Raw genomic sequence first — 13,980 nt, 5'->3', positions numbered from 1 at the left:
TTTTTCTGAGTACAATGACCCTTTGTACGACCACAAAGAGTTTAAAATGGATTTTTAAATCAATTTTGAAAATTTAACCTCGCGGTCCTTCTTGACAGCAAAGCTCCTACTTGACAGCTCGTTCCAAGGGGACCATAGTTGATCCATCGAAAAAATGTTGTCTTGTCAAATAAAAAATTTGCATTAAAATGAAAAAAAGTGATCAGAAATGGTTTATAATCGTGTTTTTTACCATTGTACATAAAAATTTACATAGGGCTTTAGTACCCAATTCGACAAAAATCTTTTGCGGTTTTGAAAAATTTGATTTGACGCTTGATTTGATGTTTAGCGTTGATTCAACAAAAATTTTGATTTTCAAATCAACAAAACGTTTTGCTGATTCAAATATGTCTTATTTATCTGCGTGAATTCAGCTTTTTAAGCGAAAATGGCGTTCGAATGGTGAACGCCCGAAATGTCAAAATCACGCAGTGGTACCAACATTACGAAAAAATTGTGCCATGGCATGACAGCCGCATTTTTTTTTCTAATGTTGGTGCTATTGAGCGATTTTGACATTTCGGACGTTCAACATTCGAACGCCATCTTCGCTTAAAAACCTGGATTAGGAAAACGGTGTTTTTTCCGTTTTCGTCATCTTTTATTTTTGCGTGCGGTGCTTGGTGCGGCGCTTCGAAAAATAGTATTAATTTTCAAGAAATCGTATCACGGAATCCTGTTAATACATCTTGAATAACTTTGATATGTTGTGTTACCTGTTTTTCCTTTGAAGCATATCTATATCTAATCACCTTTCATTCGCGTCAAAAAAGCTAAAATCGGTTAATGAGGTGCGGAGTTATGATATTTCAAAAAATGTGTTTTTTAACAAAAATCTCCGAAAATTGCAATTTTTTGTAACACACTAACACTGCGTAGGTCACCCTAATGGCCAAACAAAAATTACGGGTCTTATTATTTTGTACAAGGAACCCCAAAACTAAACTAAACTTTTCGGCACTCTCCGCTAACGTCAAACCAGAACAAAGTTGCTGCCGGATCTCTTCCGAAAAACATCCGGCAACAAATTTATATGGTTTGACGTATGCGGAGGGTGCCGTAAAATGACAAAAAAAACCACTTGGTGCATTGGACAATGTTGTGAAATAAAACTTTTATGATTTTTTTTAAATTTTGAATCATTGATTCGCTGGATAGATTCGCTCCATGCAAAAATGATTTGTTTGATGAATCCAATCTGCTGGAAATATGGTATAAGTTTTCATCAGTTGTTAACGTAAGTAGTAATTCCCAGGTTATGTCACTGCTTGCAACAATAGGACTCGTTCTAAGACTCGCTCGTTTGGAAAATCTGAGGTTATTTCACGGGTTTAGTGCTGTTCTCTACTTTTGATATCCAACCCTGCGGAAAATGTCAAAATAAAAAATAAACAGAGAAGCAAAAATGTTGCTCACCCCACGCTCTCTCTATTCTATTTTTGGTTTGTTTACTATACTGCGTTACCGACTGCCTGCTGAATGAACGAAGACGATTATTTTTAGAAGATCTGTGTGATTATTGTAGTTGACGTCGCTGATATGGTGATTCCAGAGCCCATGTCCTCACGGCTAAATGAGAAGTAATGTTTGATGTGTTTTCATAGCTGGTTATTAGTTCGTGTCAACACAAAATCACAAGTTTTTCTCAAGGGGTAGGACAGAGAGTAACTGAGTGACTCAATTTCCCTCAATTACTCAATGTTACTTAAAGTTACTCAATTTTCCTCTAGAACGATTTTTCAGTCAGGTTACGGAATATTTGAATACGTATAGATTGACAGATGAGCGTGACAATCAGGTTAGAAATTTTTTCCGGTTACGGTGCTGCCCAATTTCTCAAATTTAGAGCCGATTTCGGAGCAAAAGGAACCTTTCCAGGAGGTTTATCGGAAGGCCATTTACTATTAAGGCCTGGAGGATATACTGCTGTCGATGTGGTGACCAAATTGAGACCCCTTTATGGCCGTTAAGCGTAACCGTTCCGGCCAAGTGTTGGGGCGAATTGGGACAGCAGTTTTAACCATGTTGGAGCACAATATTTTGATTTTTCTGGTTGGTGTCGGTTAGAACAGACTCAGGCCAACAAAATGTGTACATCCATTTCCAAATTTAAAAGCTTTAAGTGCTCTAAAAACTGATGTCCCTATTCAGACTGTAGTCCCGATTCACCCCAGGTTACGGTACTTTAATTTAAATGTATCGGCTTTTTGTTTAATTAATGATTTAGTGACATCGGTGTCTTTTATTTTGATTACGTTTGGCGATCATTTACGCAAAACCCCCATCATGTAACAGCACATTGGTTGGCGCTGCCGTTGTCACCGGCAAGTGATTTCTTCTATGGTATAAATGCCGGTTCTGCAGCCAAAATGAAATCCTTCTGGACGGAAACCGGCTTGGTGCTCAGATATCGCTGACGCCAAGGAGATTTGGTACACCTCTCTCCTAGAGAAATTGAGACTTTTGAGTTCTGAGTCTGACCGTGCACCATAAAGCAGTGTTACCGGTCAAACCTTTCCGAGAGTCCTGGCCACCGAACCCCGTCCGGTTCACGGCTTGCAGCAGCTGCTGTCGGATGTAATTGATCAACTGGTGGCACCTTAACGTCTCAGTTGCAACCTATAGAAGCTCGGATTATCTGAGTCACGGTGGCCAGTGGCCACCGACAACTTTTCGGAACAAGCTTAAATGTTTTTGCCATGCTCCCAAAAAAAATCAAAACAAATTTTCGTAAGTGTCATATTTGACATAACGTTTGACAGGTTGCCGATCGAATTCGTCGAGATTTTGGCTCGCTGAAGTCGGATTTGCTTAGCTGAAATGAGATTTGCTTAGCTGATTTCGGATTTGGTCGGATTTGTAGGATTTCACACGCTGAGTCAGATTTAATCGGATTTAAAAAAAAAGCTGAAATTTTATCCAAAATCTAGGATATTTCGCTGTGTCGTTCCCCTCGGTTATTTCACATCAAGTTTCACATACTTACATGAAAAGATTGCAAAATAAGGAAAGATTTGAGCTCGGATTTGAGCGAAATTTCAAAAATATCTGCCCACTTGAAGGGGCCTGAGTGAGCGAACAGTTTGTTTTGCTTTTTCCCTCTCTCTCACTCTTCACTCATAACCAGAATCGTGTTGCCAGTTTTATAAAAAAAAATCTGGAAGGTGTTGCCAGTCGTGGCTTTAAATCAGCACTATAACAGCTTTTGACTGTGCTGTTAAATAAGTGCTGATTCGCATTAACCAATGCTGTTGAATGGCTAATCAGCAATAGAGGTGCCAATTTACTGCTGATTTGTGACTTTTGTTAGTGCTGGATGGTTATACTTGGGTATGAAAACCGCGTGGTTCATGCACGACCCGCAAACGTGCATTTCAAAACTCAACCCGAACGTCACCCATTCATCCCGCCTCGACGCCGCGTCGCGTCCAATCCCGCCCTTTTCGCACGCGCCGCCGCAGCTGTCACCGCGCCGGATCCACTGAACTGCCGTTGACAACTTCCGGCCGCTTGTCGATTGTAGTTTTCTTTTCGCCTCAAACTATCAAGATGGTAAGTAACGTGTCGCTCGATTCGGAAAGTTAAATTGCTAAATTTTGGTGGAAATACAGCAGTGATTGTGCTGTAATGGGCGTGAATCTTTGGCGAAAAGTAGTGGCGTCGGGGTGGTGGTAAGTTTTACGAAGATTTCTGCGAATTTGGTGTGAATTTGGTGGATTTAAGTTGGCACATGTAAGCGGTTGTTGATATTTGGTGGAAGAGTAAATTGAGGGCTGTGAAGGAGGAAATGCCTCTACGACAAGCCATGATTAGAGCTTTGAAGTGCCGCGAAGAACTGGAATCGGTGCATGGTGAAGGAAATTTGAAGTGATATTTCGTTGCAAGAAGAATCCATTTTGAGGAAAATCCGGCACCGAAATCGGATTGTTGACATCGGCGAAAGGAGGTTAGCCGATCGAAGCTCAGCTGTCACCGCCATCGATGGAACCGGATTTAAGCAATTTATCTTTCTTGAATCAACTCAAGTTCCTAGACTATATGCTCATTAACTAATTATTATCCGGCTTTATTGTAGGCTCGCGGTCCGAAGAAACATTTGAAGCGCCTGAACGCCCCGCGGGGATGGATGTTGGACAAGACCGGGGGTACCTTTGCCCCGCGGCCGTCCACCGGCCCACACAAGCTGCGGGAGTCGCTGCCGCTGGTGATCTTCCTGCGCAACCGGCTAAAGTACGCCCTGACCAACAACGAGGTCACCCGTATTGTGATGCAGCGTCACATCAAGATTGACGGCAAGGTCCGCACCGACATCAACTACCCGGCCGGATTCATGGGTGAGTGGGTTGGTCCTTCTGAGTGGGTGTGTGCGGGGTAAAACGGGCCTTATCGAAGCAGGATCACATCGAAATCGTACGAGTTTTCTTGTCAAAAAAGCTGGCCCAGAGCAAACACCGTCGACGGTCATTGGAAGCCTTGAACTCTTGTGTGTGGTTTACCAATAACATTTTTGATGGTGTACAAACGTTTATTATCATCAAAATATGCCTGTTAGAATCACTTTTCTTAGCGCCCTTTTGAAATGTTGCTCCAAAAAATGAGAGCTAACAAACAACTTTATTCAGGGTGGCCACTCAAGTCGGGAAATCTGGAAAGTCGGGAATTCGCCAAAATTGGGAAAAAGTCGGGAATTTGTGATTTTTTGTCGGAAATCCCAAGCATACCTGTTTGAAAAAAAAAAATATCTAATTCTTGTATAATTTTGTAATATTTTCTACAATTTTCAAATTAAATTCACTCAATTCTAGAGTAAATTTTCAAAACAACCTGAGTCATGGGTTTCATATGCAGGTAGGACTTTTTGAAAATTTAATTTAATCGAGAATAAGCATCTTACTTTAAATTTAGGGTTCCTTTCACTATTTCAATCTATTTGAGAATGACAATGTTTTTAAAACGTTAAAAATCCTACTTAACTGTAGATGTATTTGACGCAGATTTTTAAAATATGTCAAAAGTCTTTTTTCATTAAGGGGTTACATACATGTAAATCGGCAAAAATGTCAGAGGTTGGTTTGAGCACACACTTAAACGATTTTCAAAATACGTTTTCAGGGCATTAAAATATACATTTTCATCTATTAACAAAACAAATTTGAAGACATTTGATTGTATCATTACCGAGATATAGCTATTTGAAATAAGCAGTTTCAACAAACGGGTGCCACGATATCTCAACATTGCATCGACCAAATCGGCTCAAAATTTTGGTGAAGACTCGTTAAACTGGTCCCGTGTGCATGACGAATGCCGATTTCCAGAAAGTTTATTTAAAAAAAAAAAAAGATACAAATATTTTTGTGTTTTTCATATAAAAAATCGCTAGTTTCTAATTTTTTTATTTTTTGAAAATTCAAAATTTCGAAATCGGGCTTCGTCATGCACACGGGAAATGTCTTGGGAGTCTTCACCAAAAATTTCAGCCAATTTGGTTTATCCCATCTCGAGATATCGTGGCACCCGTAAATCAATTCGGTGTTTAGAGAAAAACGCTCAGAAAGTTAGACAGTTTGCTTTGCGCATGGCGAAATTCTGAGCTTAAATCGTCTCTAACTGAGTTAAATCATTAAATATCTTCATGAAACTTTTAGGAGTTATTGAAATTCATTTTTCAAGTGGATGTAATAAATTTTTGGTTATATGAAATTTTGTGATTTTTACATGTATGTAACCCCTTAATTAATTTGTAATTGTTTATCAAACATTTCCTCTTGTCTTCACTCCAACTTAAAACAATAACAAAGTTAATGAAAAACTAATATAAAAACTGAGCCTGATTTTAAACGTATGATTCTGTTTCATTTTATCACATTGGATTGTATATTTAAAAAAAGATTCCAACTTGTTTTTTGTGGAAAATATTTTCAATTGTTAAACTAAATTCATTAAATCATTTCACATTTTTTTTTCCAAATGTTTCCCTTGAACTTTTTTGTGAGTATGGGTAAATTAAGCTTGATTTTCAGTTATCGGAAAACTTAAATAGTAAAAAAATCTATTTGTTGTTCGTTCCGAATGAAAAAAAAAAAATACTTTTTTACGTTTTGAAAACATGAAAAAATATTGAATTTGCAAAAAAATAACCAACAAATGTTGGTATAAGTTATTCCAAATATGTCTGAAGAATTTATTCTTTCGATAATTTCACATAAAATAAGTGGTAAAACAAAGAATCTTACCAAACTGTTTTTTTTTTCATTGAAAAAAAAAATAAGGCATTTAAATACTGACAACTAGATCAATAAACATCAATTCAAAAAATCAATATTAACAAAATTAAATAATTAAAAATAAAAGGAAACTTTGTAAAAACATTGTTTATGTAATCCTTGATATTTTCTGAATTCTTTGAAAGAATAATAGTAGCAATCATGTTTTAAAATAAAGAATAAAATTTTAAATTTAGTTATCTTTAGCTATTTGTCATTTCCAATTTAAAAATAAACATTGAAATTATAAATATTTTTAAACTTTTGGTTATTTTGCAAAGACTAATTCTGGAGTTTTTTTTAAATGGTCCAATAAACAAATTTTCAGTATTTGCTTTTTGGTCGTTTTTCAATACCCCTGATTCAAGGCGGTTTCAAAAACACCCAAAAAGCAAAAACTGGAAATTGGGTTTATTGGACTTTTTCAAAAAAAAAAAAAAAAAAAAAACTCTAGAATTGTTTGTGTTTCTAATCTGAATCAAAATAATGAGTGCTTCCATTTTTAAAAGGTTTTTTTTTTGGATTTTGTTGTGAAATTTCTGTTTTTACGAAAATTATTCATATTAATCGGTGAGTTATTGTGTGCTTAAAGCCCTTTCTTCATCATCGCTGATTGGATGGCAAGTTGACGATTGAGTTAGTTAGGTTTACCGCGTAACAAAATTATTTTGATTCATCAAGAACGTCGTGTGGTGCGCGAGTCTTTTTTGTGTTGAAAATACCTTCCCATAGCTCCGTAGCTCAAAGGGCACGACGACGGTTGTTTGTGTGTTAAGCCCTCTCCATAGCATCGTAGCTCTGGTTGAGTTCGTATCGTCTATTCCGTAACAAATTTATGAATTAAATGATTATATAATTAAAAATCAGACTACGCTATCATTGCAGCATTGCGTTTAACACCTCATTTTATAAATAAATATTATTTGGTTTTATCTTTCCACAGCACAGCCGGCTGTCTAAGACTAGACCATTTCATTTAAAATTTAACAACCGATTAACGGGAAATGTCTCATCCGCAGCATCCGATTGTTTGCCTTGAGAATAATATATAACACCTTTCAACAAACACTATGATTTTGGGTCGCATCATCATCTTCTATGCTGAATCCTGACCAAACACCCTATCCTACTAACAAGTTTTCAGGTTCCTGGCGCTCGTAGGGTGTAAGCACGAGTAAATCAGCTGCCCTAGTAGCAACCTGCGCTAACTACCATTCCCGTCCCTTAAAATCGAGATCTACAAACTGACATGGCGGGCGCCGTTGGTGGCCAATGACTGTTACCTATTCGCAACTGATCTTGTTTTGGCATTTTATCTTTTCAGCGCATTCATACATGCTGCTGATAAGGGAAATACCACTTGATAGTCGAAGCCTATGATCAGTAGTTCTGAAAGGATATTACGGTTCTGTTCAGCAACGGAGAAGGACAACCATGGGTGGTCTCTCATGCTCATGCTCAAATTTCTGTTTTTACGAAAATTGTCAATAATTTTATTTTTTTTTAAATTCATTTGGAGTTTTTTTTTGGTTGCTATTGACTTCTATATTTTACATTTATAAAAAGTTTTTTATTTGAAATCATACTTTTGATATGAAATGCCTATTATTTGAGATTTTGGACAAGTCGGGAAAAAGTCGGGAATTTGAAAATGGGATTTGTATGGTCACCCTGTTTATTGTTTTGATTTTACGTGATTAAAAAAACTCGAAATTGCTTTGGAGGGTTAATATTTTTCAAGAAATCATTAAAGAGAAGTTGTTTGCTAAGTTTGATTTAAGATATATTATGTTTTATCAATACTAAACGAGGCATTCAAAATTTTTGATTAAAATCTGTAATTTAACACCAAAGTGATGGTAGCCCGGTAATAGAAATGTGATTAGAATAGGCATATTTTTCTTTTTCTCTAATATTAAATAATAAAAACATTCTAGCTTGAAATTTAATTTACAGAAATTAATTTAGTCGCTAGTTTATTGCTTAATATCATAGCTAAGCAAACTCAAACAGACAATCTGGATTTAAAAAGTTGTCCAAATAAGCATTTGTCCATGAAAACACTTCATCTAACAACACTTCCCCTTCAATTGTTGCAGACGTCATCACCATCGACAAGACCAGCGAGAACTTCCGCCTGATCTACGACGTCAAGGGCCGTTTCACCGTCCACCGCATCACCCCGGAGGAGGCCAAGTACAAGCTACTGAAGGTGAAGCGCGTCCAGATCGGCCCGAAGAAGGTGCCGTTCATCCTGACCCACGACGGGCGCACCATCCGCTACCCGGATCCGATCATCCACCAGAACGATTCGATCCAGTACGACATCGCGACCGGCAAGGTGATGGACGTGCTCAAGTTCGAGCCCGGCAATCTGTGCATGATCACCGGCGGAAGAAATTTGGGTCGTTGCGGTACCGTGATCCAGCGTGAGAAGCACCCGGGATCGTTCGAGATCGTACACATCAAGGACTCGACCGGACACGTTTTCGCCACCCGGCTGACCAACGTGTTCATCATCGGCAAGGGCACCAAGGCGTTCATCTCGCTGCCGAAGGGCAAGGGTGTCAAGCTGTCCATCGCCGAGGAGCGCGACAAGCGACTGGCCAGCAAGGCTGCCCACTAAAGAATTCCGCGATAAGTGTAAGAAGCCACTGCTGCATACTGGTTGATGTATTTTTAGTGCATAGTGGGCACAGTTGAAAGCCGCCACCATGATTCAAATGCTGGAAATATAAAAACTAAAAAGCGAAAGTCTGAAAATCGCACACTTGCTTGGTATCTCTCGATTACGATGACCTCCTTGTATTGCGCGTTACCACGACATTGTTCGAAAACGTTGACGGCAATGTTGGTGTTATAGTTAATGAAAATGAGTAAGTATATAATATTTTATAATATTGCACCCTTTAAGGTGAAGCCGTTGATCATTTTCGAAGAAAATTGATCATCACTCTAAAATGCTCTGTATTGAATTCAATTTAACGAAGTTCTGGACCAAAATGAATCAGCATGTGCCGTTTGTTGCCTTCTTGAAGCCACTGAAGGAATTTTTGATCCAAGTCAAATGTGTTTCAAAATTTGTTAAAGTTTGTGGTACAATCATTGACGTCCTAGTTGGCAATCATTGATTAATGACGATTTCCATAACTTTACAAGGAATGGGATAATCGTTTCCAAAAAGTATCAACACATGTATGGTACTATTCTGAACAACTTGTTGAAGGAATTTTGTCAAAATATTGATAGCGACACAAAATTTATTACTTTGAACGAAAAATCATGGCGATGATGGAAGTCCTCACGTTAATAGGCGATCAAACGTCAAAATTACCCCTCACCCGAAGGCGGCCCGAGTTCCCCCTGGGATGTTCCGGGACATTGTGTGCCTGTAGCCCTCGGAACTTTCCAACTGTCGAGGCTTGCAACAGGCTTTGACAGGTTGCGCTCGTATTTTAGAGTAATTGTCATCATTGAACATTTTCATTTTTAGACTCGAACGCAGAACGCTTCTGAAAATCACCAGGGCCGTAAAAAAGGATCGTTGCCCGGAAGGACCGTTCAAAGGAGAAATTTGTTTGTTTCTGTGCAGTGGGGTGAAAAATTGGGCAAATGTGCTAAAATTCCCAGATTTTATTGAAGCCATTTGTCCAATGGACCGAGTAGCCGTGGTGGAGCAGCAGCGCACTGATGTAAGAATGTTCCAAAGCTATACAAAAATGACATATTGCAGATACTGTCCGCATGCAGTAATTCGTTCCCGAATCCATTCGGAAGTTTTTTCCCGAAAAAAAGTGTATGCACAGAGACTTCTGCACCAGGTACAAACGAGTGTTTACCTGCGACCAGTTGATGATTCCGCACGTTTGTGTCAAAATGTGGGTCCATTCACTCGAGATAAACGATCCGACCAAAAGAGCTGCGGTACAATTTACTACACTTCTACCTACAAACAAACTGCTGGACCGTGTTTGGAATGCTACTACTCTGATAAACCTCAGCAACCACACCCGCGACATTAACTGGAAAGATGTGCGAGCAGGGACTATCTTCGTTTCCAAGGCTTGATTTGTATGAGAAGTCGGAGTACAAAAATTGCGTCAACGACTTCTTTGCATCCGGATATTAATGTGTTTGTACCGGGGATACTAAGAAGGTTATTGCAATAATCTTTCCGAAATGCTCAGTAGTGATGGAAACTAATCCAGAAGCTGGCGGAATCCAGGAAGACTACCAGGAGTTCGAGAAGTTCGATGGAGAATACCAATGGCCTGACTGCCCGTACCGAAGTATACATTTGAGTGTGATGAAGTTGCACAAGAAGAAATACAACAATTGTGCAATAATGCCACGCTGCTCAAGCTGCAATAAAGTTCTCCCAGGTAGAGCTTTTCATATCTGTAGAAAACGAGCTGACCAACGTAGAGATTGTGAGCGATGTGGCAAGGTTTTTGCTAATAGCCGAGACAGAAAACGACATCATCCTAATGGTATGCCACCATCCACAAATAACGTTGCATTTCAGAGGAAGAGGAGGTTTCAAACATTTTGAGAAGTGAACGGACTCTAGTTGATTCTACGTAGCATTGTAGCATGTAGCATTGTAGTTTAGGCAACAAGTTGCAAAAAGAAGATTTTTTCAGCACGAGTCGTAATGAGGTTTACCGAGTTTGATAAATATGAAGAGTGCTAAAAAATCAAGTTTTGCAACGAGTTGCTTACAACATTTTCTTGCAGGCCAAGGATTGATACCTAAGAGCATGCAATGGCACCAATGGCACTGATCTTGTTGCGTGCTCTTCGGTTGACGTCCAGGGGTCCAAATAAGGGACATCATGGAAGGAGCGCAACAAACTATATCCGTAGTTCTGTTAGATCATCCGAATTATCTTGATCAGAACAGTATAGCTCTGGTTCCTTGCAAGTGTCCTATTTTCTTACCTCCACGTTGGCTTGATTTTCATGATGACCTAGCTGGTGGCCTGTAGAAACGGATCGTAAACCTTTGACCACCGCGGGTCAGAGTCGAGACGGTTGAAAGAAAGGGGCGCGACAATGTGGGAAAGGGAATTTGTGATTGTAGACGGTATTGTTTTGATTCGCTGTATGTTGAGTCAACTGCTGTGGATTCTTCTATTTAATAACCATCATTTGATATTGATTTTACTAACTTTTGATTCTCTTATCTCTCAAAGCTTTTCCACTCTTTTTTAAAGAATTGATACTGCTGTAACAATCTTTGTTTTTTCCTTAAAAATATACTTTTCCTTAATGTACTAGTAATATCAAGTCTATTTATCATTTGCCTAATCTTTTTTGATTTTATTGCGAATTTATTTATTTGAATAATTCTTTATTTGTCCTATAAATTATCATTACTATAATCTAAGCTTGTTTTTTTTATCTCTATTTATTAACTATTGTCTAATTTGTCATCTACTACATCCAGCTTCTCATTTTTATTCATTAAAATGCAATCATCATTCTCTTACTATTGATTCTTGATTTTTATAAAATATATTCTCTTTTACTGTCTATTGTTTTCAATCTTCATCCTTTTCTTCAAACAAGTGAGGTTTGAGCCCTTACTCAATTTATGGAAAGGATTAACACAAATATTACTATTGCACTTTTGGTAAACTTTTATAACATGCTTAGGACCATAAATTGTAACAAAGCACCGCGACAAAAGAAATAGCAACATATAAACACGACTCAACACTAGGAAAGATTTCAGGAGAAAACAATACACAGTAAAATAAAAACTAGTTTTTGAATTCAAACTAAAAATGAAACAGTTTTTGCTTTAATGAAAATTGTTAGGCACACTATAAATGGTTAGGCGCTTATACTTACATCAAACCCTACGTAATGTACCACCCCCGGCCGAGTTAAAATGCGTAACCGGAAAAGAAGCTGTGCATGCCTGGCACGAACACTCAAAGCGTGTTCTAGCGTGTTGCTCGTACTGACTCAGAGCAAGGGTGAGATGTAGGTGTAAGGGCAGTGCGTGTTCGTCGGGAACCTAGTGCATAAGATCGGTCAAGGCCCGTTCTTACACTGAAAATTGCGAATTGCGAATCACGATGACCTCCTCCGAAACCTGGACAAAGTAACTGCTCCCACTGCTCTTGAGCTACTTAATACGAGAACGAAAGCTGTCCAATAAAAATTCTCGCTCTTAACTCCATCCAATTTGCTGGTTTTCACTATTTTAACAACCTATTTTGTAAAACTGTTGATAGAAACTTGTTTGCTCACTTCCTATTGAGCTATTTATCACTCGATTTCAGTTGAAAACGCCTTTTATGAGCTGTAATTGAACGTCAAAGTGCGGGTATGGCAACATTAGAAGCACGATGGAGTTAGATGATGTTCCCCTAAATGCAGAAAATTTGTAAGCAAAATGAGCACATTCCTAACAGTAACGGGAAGTTCAAGCACCCAGAATGGATGAAATAGGCCATCGAAAAAGCACTTCCCTAACACGGATGTAAAATTTAAGTACCTGTCCTAGAATGCATGAAACCAAACCCGTAATAAATTAATGGTAATTACACGGCGTAAATGCTATGATTATTTGATTAGCCTAGCTATCATTCAACATCGTCGGCTGCTCTTTATTCATTTAAATGTGTGAAGCAGCTCAGCCGGCGGACCCAGACGTAGTCTTCACGATCATCAACGCTCTTTTCAGAACTCCATGCTCGGCGAATTCATTTGTAACTGCAAGATACTTTATCATTTTTTTACGGTTCCTTCAGTTCCTTCATTTTTCTGGGTCTTCATTTAAAAAGTCAGTATTTAGTCCTGTAATCTCAAAGAATTAAAATATGCTAATACAACGATCGAAGGACGAACCTTTGTTTAAATAACGTTCTCCGTTGAGGGGTCCGATCGAAAATGAAAAAGCGCTTCGGATCTGCTCAGGCGATGTCCGCATCGCGTTCTGAATCCGCCTACGAGGCGTTGGGGTTTACGAGGTGGTCGATGTGACCGGGACTTCCTGAGCGTCATAAAGTGCTGTGTAACAGTACACCTTTGACTTCGAATAACGTCTGAAATTCAGATCATCTGAGATTCGGATCCAAAATGGTCCGATTGTTTATTGTGCGAATCAACAGGCACCTTTGAGCCCAATCGCTACACAGCAAAAAATTCGATGGTAAAATCGCATGCAAAAGCATGCACATCACCTTCGTCAAAATAAACACTTAATATTACACACTGCATGTACAATTTTTGCAAACACAAAAAAAAGTTGTAGCCGATGGGATTCAAACCGAGCACCATCAGTAAGGACTGGCGCCTTAGCCCACTCGGCCATCAGACCGATGAAAGGCTGGAAGGATAAACGCATATATGAGCTTGACATTTCGGTCAAGTAGGTTTCCCATACTGATGGGCTACATATTTCAGGGTGTAATATTACACAGAATTGCATAAAATAATGCAATATTTATTTTACACCCAGGCCTTTTACACGCAGCTGGATTACTACTTTTTTAGCTGTGTACACATAAAATTAACTCCCTAATTAGCCTCTAAAATGAGAGAGAATCCTATCCTTGAGGGCGTCAAGGGACAAACTTAAAATCAATATGGAACGATACACGATTAAAGATTCGTAGAATACCGGATAAAGCGCCGTGCATCCAGTAAATAGTAGGGT

The 13,980-nt window shown here is 38.7% G+C and overlaps 1 protein-coding gene across 1 annotated transcript; it reads left to right on the top strand.

Annotated features, from left to right (window-relative positions):
• The first annotated feature begins 3,503 nt into the window (after positions 1-3,503).
• LOC6034613 (40S ribosomal protein S4) lies at positions 3,504-9,076 on the top strand. Its single transcript, XM_038263783.1, has 3 exons — positions 3,504-3,594; positions 4,118-4,376; positions 8,408-9,076. Exons 1-3 carry the CDS (start codon positions 3,592-3,594, stop codon positions 8,932-8,934), a joined length of 789 nt encoding a protein of 262 aa, XP_038119711.1. The 5' UTR covers positions 3,504-3,591; the 3' UTR covers positions 8,935-9,076.
• Positions 9,077-13,980: the final 4,904 nt, after the last annotated feature.

This window comes from Culex quinquefasciatus, chromosome 3 (genome assembly GCF_015732765.1).
Source record: "Culex quinquefasciatus strain JHB chromosome 3, VPISU_Cqui_1.0_pri_paternal, whole genome shotgun sequence".
Taxonomy (NCBI): Eukaryota; Metazoa; Arthropoda; class Insecta; order Diptera; family Culicidae; genus Culex; species Culex quinquefasciatus.
Note: the sequence above shows the minus strand (reverse complement) of the source record. Positions and strands in the feature narration are given on the sequence as shown.